Raw genomic sequence first — 16,979 nt, 5'->3', positions numbered from 1 at the left:
GATTCTACGGATTTATGCTTCGGGTTGGTGCAATTTCAGCGATACCAGATTTTTATCAGTTTTATATGCTTGGCTACTATCATACACTAAAAAACATTTTTTTTTTCAAAAAGTTTTTGCATCGCCATATTTTGAGAGTAATAATTTTTCTAGATTTCTTCCGACAGTCATCTGTGGGCTTGTTTTTTGCTGGACGAGTTGACATTTTTATTGGTATCTTTTTCTGGCACATAACATTTTGTGATCGCTTCCTAATCTCACTGCCCAAAAATGGTAGCAATAAAACTCCAACTTATCCCGCAAAAAACAAGCCCTCATATGACTGTCAGCAGAAATACACTGTGTGCAGAATTATTAGGCAAGTTGTATTTTAGAGGATTATTTTTATTATTGATCAACAACTATGTTCTCAATCAACCCAAAAGACTCATAAATATCCAAGATTAATATTTTTGGAAGTTGGAGTGGTTTTTTTTTTTAGATTTGGCTATCTTAGGAGGATATCTGTTTGTGCAGGTAACTATTAGAGATGAGCAGTGTTCGACTAGAACTGTTCGCCAATCTCAAATTCGAGCTGTTTTGGGTGGTGTTCGAGTTGTTCGACGAACCCGAACGATTTGCAAAAAATTCGGCTGTTCGAGGTTATGTTCGATAACTGTTCGTGCACCAAAAGCGTGTCCTGCATGTCTGGCGCTATTTAGAGCACCAATCATGCAGGGATTGTCTGCCACTCACTGTAATGCCACAGCCATGGTGGTTGTGGCATTAGAGTGATTGCCCAAATCGATGGGAACTGTGCTCACAGTGAAACATGAAAAGCCGGCAATTCAGCAGCGGCGTACACCGGTACCCGACAAATTAGAACCGAAAGAATAGAGCTTCACACATAGATTAGATAGATAGAAACATGTCAGTCACATATATAAGAAGTACAGTGACAGTGTTGATTACTGTACTTGTCATTTAGTGTAAAGGATTTATTAAAAAAATATATTAGTGTTTTCATGCACCGTCTCTTTAAAAAAGCAGGCCGGCAATTCAGCAGCGGTACCCGACAATTTAGAATGGAAGGAATAGAGAATCACACATAGATTAGATAGATAGAAACATGTCAGTCACATATATAAGAAGTACAGTGACAGTGTTGATTACTGTACTTGCCATTTAGTGTAAAGGATTTATTAAAAAAAATATTACTGTTTTCATGCACCGTCTCTTTAAAAAAGCCGGCCGGCAATTCAGCAGCAGTACCCGACAATTTAGAATGGAAGGAATAGAGCATCACACATAGATTAGATAGATAGAAACATGTCAGTCACATATATATGAAGTACAGTGACAGTGTTGATTACTGTACTTGTCATTTAGTGTTAAAATAAAGGATTTATTTAAAAAAAAATTGGCGTGGGGTTCCCCGTAATTTTAGGCTCTAGCGGAGGTTAAGCAGACAGCTGGGGCAGATGTTTGAAGCCTGGGAAGGGATAATACCCACGGAGCTTCCCAGGCTACTAATATCAGCTCCCAGCTGAATGCCTAGCCTTTACTAGCTATTAAAATGGGGGACCCCCCAAAAATTGACGTGGGGTCCCCCCTATTTTAATAGCTAGCAAAGGCCAGGCAGACAGCTGGGGGCTGATATTAATAGCCCAGGAAGGGTGCCATGAATATTGGCCCCCTCCCAGGCTAGAAACACCAGCCGTCAGCCGCCCCAGAAATGGCGCATCCATAGGATGCGCCAATTATGGCACTTAGCCTCGCTCTTCCCACTGCCCTGTAGCGGTGGCAGTGGGGTAATAGGGCTGGGGTTGATGTCAGCTTATAATGCCAGCTGACATCAAGCCCAGGTTAGTAATGGAGAGGCGTCTATAAGACACCCCCATTACTAACCCCATAGTCAAAGTTAAAAAAAAACACAAACACCCAGAATAAAGTCCTTTAATTGAAATAAAGACACAATTCTTTATTGTTCTAAATTAAACCATACTTACAATCACGCCCATTCCAGCTGAAGCCAACGATCCCCTGCAATAAAAGAAAAATAATAAAGCAACATAATCCTTACCTTTCCATGGTTCCCACGACAGCTTCAGCTCTGCTACATCGAGATGACAGGCTGGACCGCAGCAGAAAGCTGCCATCCAGCCTGTCATCCTGCAGACACTGAGAAGCGCAGGCTTGCTTGCGCTCCTCAGCGTCTCTCTGTGACGGCATCCAGATGAGCCGAGTTCATGTCCAATGAACTCGACTCACCTCATGCACGTCACTGACAACGTGGGAAAATTCTCACGTTGAAGCGCTGAGTGCAGGAGAATTCTCCCACGCTGTCAGTGACGTGCATGAGGTGAGCTCATGTCCAATGAACTCAGCTCACCTCATGCACGTCACTGACAGCGTGGGAAATTTCTCCTGCACTCAGCGCTTCAGCGTGAGAATTCTCCCACGCTGTCAATGACGTGCATGAGGTGAGCTGAGATCATTGGACATGAACTCACCTCATGCACGTCACTGACAGCATCCTATGGATGCGCCATTTCTGGGGCGGCTGACGGCTGGTGTTTCTAGCCTGGGAGGGGGCCAATATTCATGGCACCCTTCCTGAGCTATTAATATCAGCCCCCAGCTGTCTGCCTAGCCTTTGCTAGCTATTAAAATAGGGGGGACCGCACGTCATTTTTTGGGGGTTCCCCCATTTTAATAGCTAGTATAGGCTAGGTATTCAGCTGGGGGCTGATATGGGTAGCTCCGTGGGTATTACCCCCTTCCTAGGCTTCAAACATCTGCCCCAGCTGTCTGCTTAACCTCCGCTAGAGACTAAAATTACGGGGAACCCCACGCTAATATTTTTTTTTAATAAATCCTTTATTTTAACACTAAATGACAAGTACAGTAACCAACACTGTCACTGTACTTCATATATACAGTATGTGACTGACATGTTTCTATCTATCTAATCTATGTGTGATGCTCTATCTTTCTGTTCTAAATTGTCGGGTACAGATGCTGAATTGCCGGCCGGCTTTTTTAAAGAGACGGTGCATGAAAACACTATTATTTTTTTAAATAAATCCTTTACACTAAATGACAAGTACAGTAAGCAACACTGTCACTGTACTTCTTATATATGTGACTGACATGTTTCTATCTATCTAATCTATGTGTGAAGCTCTATTCTTTCTGTTCTAAATTGTCGGGTACCGCTGCTGAATTGCCGGCCGGCTTTTTTAAAGAGACGGTGCATGAAAACACTAATATTTTTTTTAATAAATCCTTTACACTAAATGACAAGTGCAGTAATCAACACTGTCACTGTGCTTCTTATATGTGTGACTGACATGTTTCTATCTATCTAATCTATGTGTGATGCTCTATTCCTTCTTGTCTAAATTGTCGGGTACCGGTGTATGCCGCTGCTGAATTTGCCGGCCGGCTTTTTTAAAGAGAGTGTCTTCTGAGCAGTTTGTCAGCTTTTGGACACCTTTCAAGTTGTTTTCTATGTGTTTTTGTTTGCTTGCCATTGGTTTTAACGGTGTTCGACGGTGTTCTAAGGTGTTCCACAAACAGTTCGACGAACAGTTCCTCGAACATCCCGGTGTTCGACGAACCGAACCGAACCCGAACACTACGGAGGTGGCTCAACACTAGTAACTATTACTGTGCAGAATTATTAGGCAACTTAATAAAAACCAAATATAATCCCATCTCACTTGTTTATTTTCACCAGATAAACCAATATCAGTGCACAAAATTTAGAAATAAACATTTCTGACATGCAAAAACAAAAACCAAAAAAATTAGTGATCAATATAGCCACCTTTCTTTATGATGACACTCAACAGCCTTCCATCCATAGATTCTGTCAGTTTCTTGATCGGTTTTCGATCAACATTGCGTGCAGCAGCCACCACAGCCTCCCAGACACTGTTCCGAGAGGTGTACTGTTTTCCCTCCCTGTAGATCTCACATTTTATGATGGACCACAGATTCTCTATGGGGTTCAGATCAGGTGAACAAGGGGGCCATGTCATTATTTTTTCTTCTTTTAAACCTTTACTGGATGCATGTGATGGAGCATTGTCCTGCATGAAAATCATGTTTTTCTTGAACGATACCGACTTCTTCCTGTACCACTGCTTGAAGACGTTGTCTTCCAGAAACTGGCAGTAGGTCTGGGAGTTGAGCTTCACTCCATCCTCAACCCGAAAAAGTCCCACAAGTTCATCTTTGATGATACCAGCCCATACCAGTACCCCACCTCCACCTTTCTGGCGTCTGAGTCGGAGTGGAGCTCTCTGCCCTTTACTGATCCAGCCTTTGGCCCATCCATCTGGCCCATCAAGAGTCACTCTCATTTCATCAGTCCATAAAACCTTTGAAAAATCAGTCTTAAGATATTTCTTGGCCCATTCTTGATGTTTTATCTTATGTTTCTTGTTCAAAGGTGGTCGTTTTTCAGCCTTTCTTACCTTGGCCATGTCCCTGAGTATCGCACACCTTGTGCTTTTTGATACTCCAGTAACGTTGCAGCTCTGAAATATTGCAAAACTGGTGGCGAATGGCATCTTGGCAGCTTCGTGCTTGATTTTCCTCAATTCATGGGCAATTATTTTGCGACTTTTCTGGCCAACACGCTTCTTGCGACCCTGTTGGCTATTTGCCATGAAACGCTTGATTCTTCGCTGATCACGCTTCAAAAGTTTGGAAATTTCAAGACTGCTGCATCCCTCTGCAAGACATCTCACAATTTTGGACTTTTCAGATCCTGTCAAATCTCTCTTCTGACCCATTTTGCCAAAGGAAAGCAAGTTGCCTAATAATTATGCACACCTTATATATGTTGTTGATGTCATTAGTCAACACCCCTCCTCATTACAGAGAGGCACATCACCAGATTTACTTAATTGGTAGTTGGCTCTCAAGCCTATGCAGCTTGGAGTAGGACAACATGTATAAAAAGTATCATGTGATCAAAATACTCATTTGCCTAATAATTCTGCACACAGTGTATACAGAAAATTATAGTACTTAAAATATGTTTTTTTTAATGTGTGGTATCTGGTATCGCTGTAATCGCATCGACCAGAAGAATAAACTTGTCTAATCATTTATACCACATGAGGAACAGCGCAAAAAATAATTAAAACCAATTCTTCACCTGCTGTTGATTTGTTTATTCTGGCTCCCAAAGATGGAAGTAAGGCTCAGCTCACATTTATCTTATGCTCTACACTGAGCGCTTACGCCGGGGATTCTGTGTAAAGCTCTGAAATAAATGAGTCAAATGGAACCCTTGGCGGAAGATTTTCTATAATGAGGCAGATGGAGACACTGTGGACTCTGTCTGGCCTATGATCTGGCCATGTCCTTCCTTTTAGGAGTGCATAAAAGTGCGTTCAGCCACAATTTTGTGCGCCTCTTAAAAGTAGGATACCGCAGAACTGAAGCCACATAGCGTACAGAGTATCTCAGCTGCCTCATTAGTGAATGGATACCTCGGGGGTTTCATCCAAATCATGTATTTTGTAGATTTAGATGAAAATCCTGATGTAAGTACTCAGCATAGAGCGCAGGATAAATGTGAACTGATCCAAAATATTCTGTACCCCAAAATGGCACCAATAAAAGCTTCTACTCAACCTACAAAAAACAAATTCACCATTTAGGTTCGTCATCTGTTTAGCACTGGCGTTTCAGCCTTCTGCCTCTCTCCCTCGGCAGAGACGCCGACCCCCTTATCGCCGCGGCCCGGGTCCTGTATGCGCCGCTCCTCTTCCTGCTTCCCATACTGTTGGGCCCACCCGGGGAGCATGCATCGCGCGCAGATCCCTGGGCACTGTGCGTAGGGCGCGCACGTGCGCTCCCTGTTTCTTAAGGGGGCCGCACGCGCCAATAGCCGGAGGACATCAACTACTTAAGGTACCTCCCCCAAGATGGAGGTACCTGAGCAATGTTGTCTGTTAGTGTCTAACACTCCTGTCAGCCCTCAGGTCCCAGTGATGCCCGCCAGCCTGTCTGTCAGACGTGCCCGCCTGCCTGCCTGTCTACCAGCCGTGCTTGCCTACCAGCCATGCCAGCCTACTAACCGTGCCTATCTGCCATGCCAGTCAGCACCCGTCATCAGTCCTGTGAGAGTCGCCTGCTCTCACACAAGGTAGGTCGCGGAGTAGCACCTGGTCCACCTTCTCAGTTCTTCCTTGGTTCACGGAGTCAACTAAGCCGCCATACAGCCAAGGTTGGTCCGGGTGAGGCCCTAATTACGCACCTCCGGTCCCTCCTTGTACCACGGCACAGTGGTTCCACCACCCGGCACCGTAACAGTTTGTTTAGGCCATGGAATCCGGTGGCTCCCAGGCTCCCTCGGTTTCGGACCTGTACCAAGAGGTCTCCCACCAGAAATCTCAACAGGATACAATCCTGTCCTTTCTGCGGACTGTAAACTCTTGCTTGGATGCACTGTCCACCCCGGCTGTGTCTGCCTCTAACCAAGCAGTGTCCGCTCCGACAGCACCTCAATCCAGTGGTGGTGTGGCACCCAACTTTGGACCCTGACTGTCTGCTCCTTCATACTTTGGCGGTGATCCCACTCTATGTCGGGGTTTCGTCAATCAGTGCCCAGTGCACGGTGCACTTCGAACTCCTGGCTCATCAGTTTGCTTCAGACCGGGCTAAATTGGAATTCATCATGTCTCATCTCATTGGAGAGGTGTTGGAGTGGCTCAATCCCCTATCCGAGAGAGGGGATCCTCTGGTGTCCAACCTCCAGGCTTTCCTTGAGGCCTTCCAGAGGGTTTTCGATGAGCACAGCCGCAAATCCTCGACAGCCTCCTCTCTTCTTTGTATACGCCAGGGGAACCTCACAGTGGGCCAGTACGCTGTGCGTTTCCGCACCCTTGTGTCTAAACTCGCCCGGAATAATGAGGCTCTGGTGGCTACCTTTTGGGAGGGACTTTCTGGGCGGATCAAGGACAAACTGACGGTCATGACATAACCACCTCTCTGGACGATCTAGTGTCTCTGGCCACACGGATCAACATCAGGTTCCAGGAGCATTTTAAGGAAGTGATCCGTGAGAAAAGATCTCTATACCTTGCACCCACCTTCCAAAGGCTGGTCTCGCAACAAGTCTCTGCTTCGGCATCCACCCCTGAATCTATGCAGGCAGACCAGGTGACGTTGGCCAAGACTCGCCAGGAGGTCCGCCGCGCTGAGGTAAGATGCTTTTATTGTGGTAGTTCGGAGCATGTAATCCGCTCCTGTCCAGAGAGACCGGGAGACTTCAGTGCCTAGGATCGCTTGGAGAAGTCATCCTGGGCAAGAATTCTTCCTCTCCATCCCTGACTCTGTCTGTATCGGTTTCCTGTGGCAACATCCGTTTTTTCGAGACTGCTTATCTCTATTCCGGTGCTGCTGGGAATCTCATCCAACAAGCCATTGTGGAGCAGAATCAGATTCCTATCCAACGTCTCCCGGATCTATTGGCGGTTTCCTTGGTGGGTGGGAGGCCCCTCTCCAAGTCCATCTTGTTCATCACCAAGCCCGTAGTTCTCCAGACTGGAATGCTACACTCGGAGAAAATCTCCTTCTATGTGCTGTCTGGCTGTCTGGCCTCTTTCATCCCTTGCTGCTAGGACTGCCTTGGCTACAGAGACACGAGCAAGTCTTGAATTGGAGTCCGGGAGAAGTGCTCCACTGGGGTCAGGAGTGTTACAAACCCTGCCTGGTTTCTGTTCATCCTGCTCTGTCCACCCCAGCTAATCTACTCGACTTGCCGGCACCCTACTGGTCATTCACTAACATCTTTGACAAGAAAGAGGCTGAGACACTACCTCCTCATAGGCCGTATGATTGTCCCATCGACCTCATTCCTGGTGCCTCACCTCCCTGTTCTCTTCGCCTATAGGGGATTAAATCACATCACAATAAAAAATAAGTATCCTCTGCCTCTCATCTCTGAGTTGTCTGATCGCCTCAAAGGCGCAAAACTCTTCACTAAGCTCGATCTCCGTGGCGCATACAATCTTATCTGCATTCACCAGGGTGAAGAGTGGAAGACGGCATTCAACACTCAGGATGGCCACTACGAGTACCACGTGATGCCCGTTGGTCTCTGCAACGCACCAGCAGTCTTTCAAGAGTTGGTGAATGACATCTTCCGAGATCTTCTCTACACATGCGTGGTGGTGTACCTGGACGATATACTAGTGTTCTCTCCTGATCTTCCTTCACATCGGAGAGACATTTGACAGGTATTGCGGAGGCTCAGGAAGAATCTTCTGTATGCCAAATTCGAAAAATGCATTTTTAAGCAGACTTCTCTTCCATTCCTGGGGTACATAATCTCGGAGACCAGCCTAAAACTGGATCCCGAAAAAGTGTCTGCTGTTCTAAAGTGGCCCCGACCTGAGGGGCTGAAGGCTATTCAGCGGATTCTTGGATTCGTAAATTATTATCGCCTGTTCATTCCTCCCACCTCAGCCCTGGATCAATCCCAAGGAATGGACTCCTGAGGCAGAAAGCGTCTTCGTATCTCTGAAACAGGCCTTTTCTTCAGCTCCGGAGCTGCATCATCCTGAAGGTAACAAGCAGTTTTTCCTGGAGGTGGATGCTTCTTCCTCAGGCGCAGTTCTCACCCAGACATCCTATTCCGGTCGAATGGTGACTTGCGGCTTCTTTTCCAAGCTCTTCTCTCCCCCAGCGCTCAATTACTCAATTGGAGATTGGGAACTACTTGCCATCAAACTAGCGCTGAAAGAATGGTGATTCTTTCTAGAGGGGCCTTGCATCCAGTGGTCATCAACACGGACCATAAGAATCTTGTCTATTTGCAGTCTGCTCAACAGCTTAACCCTCTACAGGCCAGATGGTCTCTGTTCTTCGCCCGCTTCAATTTCACTTTCCGCTTCCGGCCGGCGGATAAAAATATCAAGGCAGACGCACTCTCCAGATCTTTTCTGTCGACCAATCAAGAGGAGGAGCGTCAACACATCATTGAACCCTCCAGAATAATTACGGTTGCCCCATTTGATCTGTGTTGTCTTCCCTCTGGTAGGAATTTTGTTGGGGCTCCGGATAGGAAGAGGGTCCTACTCTCGGTTCATTCATCTAAACTGGCAGGTCATGCCGGACAGAAGAAAACAGTTATTGGTGGCCGACCCTAGGCAAGGATGTTGCAGATTTCATCTTAGCCTGCTCTTCCCGTGCCCGAAACAAGACTTCTAAGCAACTTCCGACGGGTTGACTACTTCCTTTATCTGTGCCTACCGCTCCGTGGCAGCATATTGCGATGGATTTCATCACTGATCTTCCTGTATCAGCTGGCTGTACTGCTATTTTTCTGGTAGCTGACCGCTTCTCCAAAATGGCCCACTTCATTCCTCTGCCTGGGCTATTCTCTGTGCCAGTGCTGGCTAAAGAATTCATCCATCACATCTTCTGTCTCCACGGTCTACCTCTTCATATTGTTTCGGATAGAGGGGTCCAGTTTGCTTCACGCTTCTGGAGAGCCACGTGCAAGCTTCTGAATGTCGCATTGGATTTCTCATTGGCTTATCCACAATGTAATGGTCAGGTTGAGCGGATCAATCAGATCCTCACTAGCTTTCTTTGGCACTTCGTCAACGCCTACCATAACAACTGGGTGGATCTCCTGCCTTGCCGAATTTTCCTACAATAATCATGTGTGCGAGTCCTCAGCCAAATCTCAGTTTTTTGTGGTATACGGTCAGCATCCCAATATTTTGGTTCCTATTTCTACTTCTGTGGGCAATCCTGCTGTGGAGTCTCTTGTTAAGAACTTTTCTGAGATCTGGGAGGACACAAAGTCTGCGTTGCTGCAGTTCTCTGAGCGGATGAAGAAACATGCAGACAAGAGACATCTGGATCCGCCTCTATTCCGTCCGGGGGACAAAGTCTGGCTATCATCCAAGTAAGTTTGTCTCAAAATACCTTCATACAAGTTGCGTCAGCGGTACATTGGCCCCTTCGAGATTCTGAGACAAATTAATTGTGTGGCGTACAGACTGAAACTCCCTGCCTCGTTATGGATCCCCAATTCCTTTCATGTGTCTCTCCTCAAGCCTGTCGTCCTCAACCCTTTCTCTGATGATCCGTGTTCCACTCCAGCTCCAGTCTACGCCGATGATGTTTTTGAGGTAGAGAACAATCTGGCTACCAAGAGGGTAAAAGGAAAAACCTTTTTTATTGTGGATTGGAAGGGGTTTGGTCCTGAGGAGAGGTCCTGGGAACCCAGGGAGAACAGCCACGCTCCTCTTCTCCTAGAGAAATTCCTTGCGGGCTAGAAGAAGGGGGGCGTAAAGGTGGGGGTACTGTAGCACCGGTGCCTCTGCCTTCTGCCTCTCTCCCCCGGCAGAGACGCTGACCCCATTACCGCCACTGCCTGGGTCCTGTATGCGCGACTCCTCTTCCTGCTTCCCACGCTGCTGGGCTCACTCGGGGTGCGTGCACCATGCACAGATCCCGGCGCACTGTGCTTAGGGCGCGCGCTCCCTGTTTCTTAAAGCGGACGAGCGCGCCGCCCTAAGATGTCCACTGCTAATAGCTGGAGGACATCCACAATTTAAGGCACCTCCCCCGAGATGGAGGTGCCTGAGAAATGTTGTCTATTAGTGTCGCACACTCCTGTCAGCCCTCAGTGCTGCCCGCCAGCCTGTCTATCAACCGTGCCCACCAGCCTGTCTACCAGTCGTGCGCGCCAGCCTGTCTATCAGCTGTGCCCGCCAGCCTGTCTACCAGCCGTGCCCGCCAGCCTGTCTACCAGCCGTGCCCGCCAGCCTGTCTACCAGCCGTGCCCGCCAGCCTGTCTACCAGTCATGCCCGCCTGCCTATTTACCAGTTGTGCCCGCCAGCCTGCCTGCCAGCCGTGCATGCCTACCTACCAGCCGTGTTTGCCTACCAGCCGTGCCTACCTACTAATCATGCCTATCTGCTGTGCCAGTCAGCGCCTGTCATCAGTCCCGTGGAAGTCGCCTGCTCTCACACGAGGTCGGTCCCGGAGTAGCACCTGGTCCACGGAGTAGACTAAGCCGCCATATAGCCAAGGTCGTTCGGGTGAGGCCCTAGTTACGCCCCTCCGGTCCCTCCTTGTATCACAGCACAGTGGTTCCACCACCCGGTACCGTAACAATCTGTTGACAGAAATATAGGCTTCCACCTAAAGAAATCCAGTGAAATCTGCCCTCTCAAATCCAAATGCCCCCTCCTCCTGAGCCCGACAGTGTGCCTAAACCACAGCTAGCATCCACATGTTTGGCATTACAGTAGCAATGAGAGCCCACTTAATTTACGGGTGCGTGTTTCCAGAAGCGCGAGCTGGACATAATGTACGGGCACTAAAATTTATGGGAACTACAATGGCATATTTGCATTTTCACTTTGCATTGTCCATTACTCCTTGTTTCTGGAAAACACCCATGGAGTAAAAATCATCACTATAACCATAGATTAATTCCCAGAGAGGTGAAATTTCCAAATTGGGGTCAATTTAGGGAGGTTTCTGCTCTTCTGGCACTTAGGTGCTCTGTATATGGAGTTGGCAAACTATTCTACGAAAATATCCGCGTGTGGCCAAACAGTACTGTACAGCCACATAAGGGGTATAGCCACGTTGACAAGAAATTGTGTAACAAATTATGTGGTGATTTTTACCTATTTCCCCTTTTGAAAATGTAAAATCTGGGGCTAAAATAACATTATAGTGGTAAAAATTTTATTTCTTTTGTTCACCACTCAATGGTATAAAATTTAGTAAAACTAGCTCGCTGCACCATTAGATGATTTTATTAAAGGGAACTTGTCACCAGAAAAAACGCTATTAACCTGCAGATATGGGGTTAATCTGTAGTTTTAGGCTATGTACCCACGTAGCAGATTTGATGCAGAGCGTTTTTGCCTCTCTCTGGCAGAAAAAAACGCATGCAGATTTACATGCATTTTTTCAGCCAGAGAGAAGCGTTTTTTCAGCGTTTTCGCATGCGTTTTTTCAAGCAGTTTTCCAAGCGATTTTGAGCATCACTTGGAAAGTGCTTGACAAGTTAGTCACACTATATAAATCCATGCAACCGGCATGGATTTATATAGTGTGACCAAGTAATAGTTAAAAAAAAGAATAAGAATGGTAAAAAATAAAAAAAAAAGTTTATACTCACCTTCCGGTGTCCTCCCGGTGTTTTCTCTGCCGCGTCCGGTCTCTTGCACTGCTCGCGGTGGTGTGAAGGACCTGCTGTGATGTCATTCAGTCATGTGACAGGCCACATGACTCAGTGAAGTCATGGCAGGTCCTTCACAACAGCGCGAGCATTGCAAGAGACCGGACGGAGTGGACAAAACACCGGGAGGACATCGGAAGGTGAGTATAAACTTTATTTTTTATTTTAAATTCTTTTTTTTACAGATTCTATGGTACCCAGGTCTGGATGAGAGTCTCCTCTCCTCCAGACTTGGGTACCATCCGCACATTAGAACGCGCCAATTACGCAAATACAGATGCAGTCTTGCGGAATTGGCGCGTTCTAATGCAAGTCAATGGCGGCGATGTCCACAAAATTAATGGACATGCGTATTTTTGAGCGCAGCATAAACGCTGCGGAAAAATACGCAGCATGGGCATTGAAAGTGCGGAATTGCATTGGAGGCCTTGGGGGAAGGTTTACCAAGCGTTTCCCAAGCGTTTACGCTGCGGAAATTCCGCAGCGTAAACGCTTGAAAAACGCATCGTGGGCACACAGCCTAATAGTGTTATTATTAAACGAGAGAAAATTAACTTTATTCCCCCCTGCAGCGTTCCCGTTTCAGTGATGGGAGCAACGCCAGCAATGATCCAGTCACTACTCTGTATATAAAGCGACGGCTGTAACAGTGTCCCCGGACCTGACTGACAGCCGCCCCAATGCAGAGCCAGTGTTAGTTAGAGCCGAGGGTGCAGTTGCAGCCACCGGCGTGGACCCCCTTGACTCAAAGCTGAATGCTGTCAGGAAGAAAAAAGTTCATTTTGTCCCGCTTTGTTTGGCTAAGTGCAGGCGCCTGGTAGTTTAATAACACTATTAACCTGCAGATTGACATGTGACATGGCACCCGAAAACCATTCGAGGCAAATCTGCACTCCAATATGGCGCTCCTTCCTTTCTGCGCTTTGCACTGTGCCTAAAGTAGTTTTTGACCACATATGGGGTATTGCCATACTCAGGAGACATTAACAATAACAAATTTTGTGGTTCATTTTCTCATATTAGCCATTTTGAAAATTAAAAACTTGGGGCTAAAACAACATTTTAGTGGAAAAAAAGTAACTTTCCATTTTCACATGTTGTACAATTATTTCATTTTCACATGTTATACAATGTTATACAATTCTGTGAAATAACTGTGGGTTTAAAATGCTTACTACACCCCTATAGGAATTCTCCAAGAGGTGGTAGTTTTCAAAATGGGGTCACTTGTGGGTGTTTCTGCTGTTTTGGAACTTTGGCGGCTCTCTATTCCAGACAATTTTCAACTCCAAAAATCAAATACCACTCCTTCCATTCCGAGCCCTGCCGTGTACCCAAACAAGAGTTTCTATCCACATATGAAGGAAGTATACCTGTACTCAGGAGAAATTGCACAACAAATTATGTGGCATATTTTCTCTTTTTCTCCTTTTACCCTGGCGAAAATGAAAAATTTGGGTCTAAAACAACATTTTTGGGGAAATAATGTAATTTTTAATTTTCACAGTTCAATGTTTTAAAATTCCATGAAGCACCTGTGGGTTCAAAATGCTCACCACACCTCTATATAAATTCCTTAAAGGGTGTAGTTTCAAAATGTGATTACTTGGGGGGATGTTTCCACTGTTTTGGCACATCAGGGGCTCTGCAAATGCAACATAACGTCTGCTATCTATTCCAGCCAATTTTGCGCTCAAATGGTACTCCTAACCTTCTGGGCACTACTGTGTGTCCAAACAATAGTTTTCCATCACATATGGGGTATCAATGTACTCAGGAGAAATTGCACAACAAATTGCACAGTCCATTTTCTCCTGTTACCCTTGTGAAAATGAAAAAAATTGGGGCTCAAGCAACATTTTTATGGGAAAAATGTATTTTTCCTTTTTTACGGCTCAACGTTATACAATTCTGTGAGGCAACTGTGGGTTCAAGGTGCTCACCACACATCTATAGTAAATTCCTTGAGTGGTATAGTTTTCAAAATGGGGTCACTTGTGGAGGGTTTGCAATGTTTAGGAACGCAACATGGCGTCCGCTAGCTATTCCAGACAATTTTGTCCTCCAAAAGTCAAATGGTGCTCCTTTCCTTCCGAGCCCTGCTGTGCACCCAAACAGTAGTTTTATACCACATAAGGGGTATTGGTGTACTCAAAAGACATTGCACACCAAATTGTATGTTCCATTTTCTCTTGTTACCCTTGTGAAATTGAAAAATTTGGGGCTAATGCAACATTTTCGTGGAAAAAAAAATGTCATTTTCATTTTTTCTGTCCACATTGTTTTAATTCCTGTGATGCACCTTAAGAGTAAATATGCTTCTTGAATGTGATTTTGAGCACCTTGAGAGGTGAAGGTTTTAAAATGGTGTCACTGTTGGGTATTTTCTGTCATATAGCCACTCAATGTCAATTCAAATGTGCTGTGGTCCCTAAAAAATTGGTTTTGTAAATTTTGTTGGAAAAATGAATAATTGCTGATAAACTTTTAACCCTTCTAATTTCCTAACAAAGAAAAAAATATTTTTCAAAAATAATGTAACTGTAAAGTAGACATATGGGAAATGTTATTTATTAACTATTTTACATGGTAAAATCTGATTTAAGGGCATAAAAATTCAAAATTGCTAAATTATCGATTTTTTTGTAAAATTTTCGATATTTTCAGAAATAAACGCAAATCATATCAACCAAAATTTACCACTCATATGAGGTACAGCATAGTACAAATAAACAGTCTCAGCATCACTGGGATATGTTGAAGCATTCCAGAGTTATTACCTCAAAGTGACACTTGCCAGATATTAAAAATGAGGCTCGGTCATTGACATACAAAATGGCTCGGTTCTTAAGTGCTTTGGAGTTGTTAAGAAAACGTTAACAATAAAGTTTTGGGACATAAAAATGTCAGCATGAAAAACTTGTTGTTTTTGACAGCTGGAAAAAAATGTACACTAAATGCCCAAGATAACTTACTTTTTCTGAAGACACAATCTGGAACAGGCTGGTAAATCTCCAACATGAGCATACAAAGACTTGTATCCATCTTCTTGAAAATTGAGCAAGCTATGATTGTAGCATCCTACATACCAGAGATCTAAAAAAGGATGAAATCATAGAAATATAAAATTATTAAGCTATACAGTGTGTATATCTATCTATATATATAACCAGTAAATACACTGTAAATGTGTGTATACAGTGGAGTAACTAGAATCTGATGGGCACCGGTGCAAGATTTGGAATGGGGCCCCCACCCCATCCTGATTATATATATATAGTGACGAGCAAAAGGGTAAAAATGTTTTGACCTTTTGACTTTCAGGCTCCATATCTCGCCATCCACTACTTCGACTACCATTAAATTATAGATAATCATCTTGGCTAACTCATACATAAATTTGACATGCAACTATTTAGCAAATGATTAGTTATGCAGATTCTTGGTCATATCACTGCATTGTTACTGTTTTGCTCCTAAAAATCTAAATTGTAATTTTTATTATTCTGTTAGTATTTTGTAAATCCACCTTTGGCTTTCAACACTGCCTGAATCCTTCTGGACATGCTCTCGATCAGAATCAAGAATGTATCGACCGAAATCTGATCCCATGTCCTTTCTACATGTTTTTAAAGTTGGTGCATACTGGTTGACTCACTTGGGTATGTATACAGCTTTTTCCTCAACTCTACCCACAAGTGTTCGATTGGGCCAATCCAGCACCTCTACTTCATTGTCATTGAACAATTTCTTTGCTAATCTCGATGTTTGCTTTGCGTCGTTGTCCTGCTGGAACACTGTCATCCTTTTCAAAACCATAGCGCTCGAGTGTACGAAGTAACTCGTCTTGAAAGATACTAACATTGAGACCAGCATCGATCCTGGTCAAGTATCCAACGCCTTTGGCTATGAAACATCCCCATATCATCATGCATCTTTCAATTTCTTGATCCGTTAACCCATTTTTCCCTTGTTTCTTCCAGACCCATTTGCATCCTTCAGAGCCTAGTCTATTGACTTTTGTCTCATCGCTCCAAATCACCTGTTTCCAATTCTTCTGTCACTTTTTGTATTTTTTTGTAAACTCGAGCCAATGCTTCTTATGACTATATTGAAGTCGAGGCTTCTTCACCTTTTTTTAGGGCCATCATTCCAGATTTGTGTAACGTGTGACGCACGGTACTTGCATGGACGTCTGTGATCTCACTATTACAAAGCATTCGAGCCACCTCCACTGCCGTATTTGTTGCACCAGAACTGATAGACCTTGTGATGAGCCAACTTGTTGACTCCAATATTTTGCCTGCACGTCCACCACTTGGCTTTTGAATGGATGGATGGACGGAACAGAAGTATTTGCTGGCATCGACGGATCTCACCCGCCGAGCCCGATTGCAGTGGCGACCACTTCGACAGTGGTAGTTAAGCCCCTGTGTGTATTTAAATATATTTATATTTTGTTATTGTATATTCATATATATATTGATTAACTATTTTAATTTGCATTAGCCATACTTAGTTATGAATTTATAAGTTCTCCTCGGATACACAGGATGAATAGAACCCATGCATGATTCTTCAAGGAGGCATGACAACTGCTGATGGGAGTCATAAGCTCTGTGCCATCCACAGCAGGAGCGACTGTCACACATAGTGAGGCTCCTGCTGCAAGTTCTGAAACAGTGTAGATCTCAACACTTTAACCTCTCATGCCCCTCGTTAACCCGTCATAGGCATGTGAGTAATATGACAAAGGCA

General features: G+C 44.9%; 1 protein-coding gene across 1 annotated transcript in view; it reads right to left on the bottom strand.

The window, feature by feature from the left end:
• PKD1L1 (polycystin 1 like 1, transient receptor potential channel interacting) overlaps positions 1 to 16,156 on the bottom strand; it is an 808,959-nt gene extending 792,803 nt beyond the window's left edge. Inside the window, exons 1-2 of the mRNA XM_073676922.1 lie at positions 16,084 to 16,156; positions 15,197 to 15,317 (exon numbers count right to left, since the gene is read on the bottom strand). Of these exons, the coding sequence (XP_073533023.1) occupies positions 15,197 to 15,317; positions 16,084 to 16,156 (194 nt within the window). The remainder of the gene's footprint in view (positions 1 to 15,196; positions 15,318 to 16,083) is intronic.
• Positions 16,157 to 16,979: the final 823 nt, after the last annotated feature.

The sequence above is a fragment of the Phyllobates terribilis genome, unplaced genomic scaffold, assembly GCF_046119375.1.
Source record: "Phyllobates terribilis strain yellow unplaced genomic scaffold, ASM4611937v1 Scaffold_4__5_contigs__length_816908805, whole genome shotgun sequence".
NCBI lineage: Eukaryota > Metazoa > Chordata > Amphibia > Anura > Dendrobatidae > Phyllobates > Phyllobates terribilis.
This window is presented reverse-complemented; position numbering and strand designations above follow the sequence as displayed.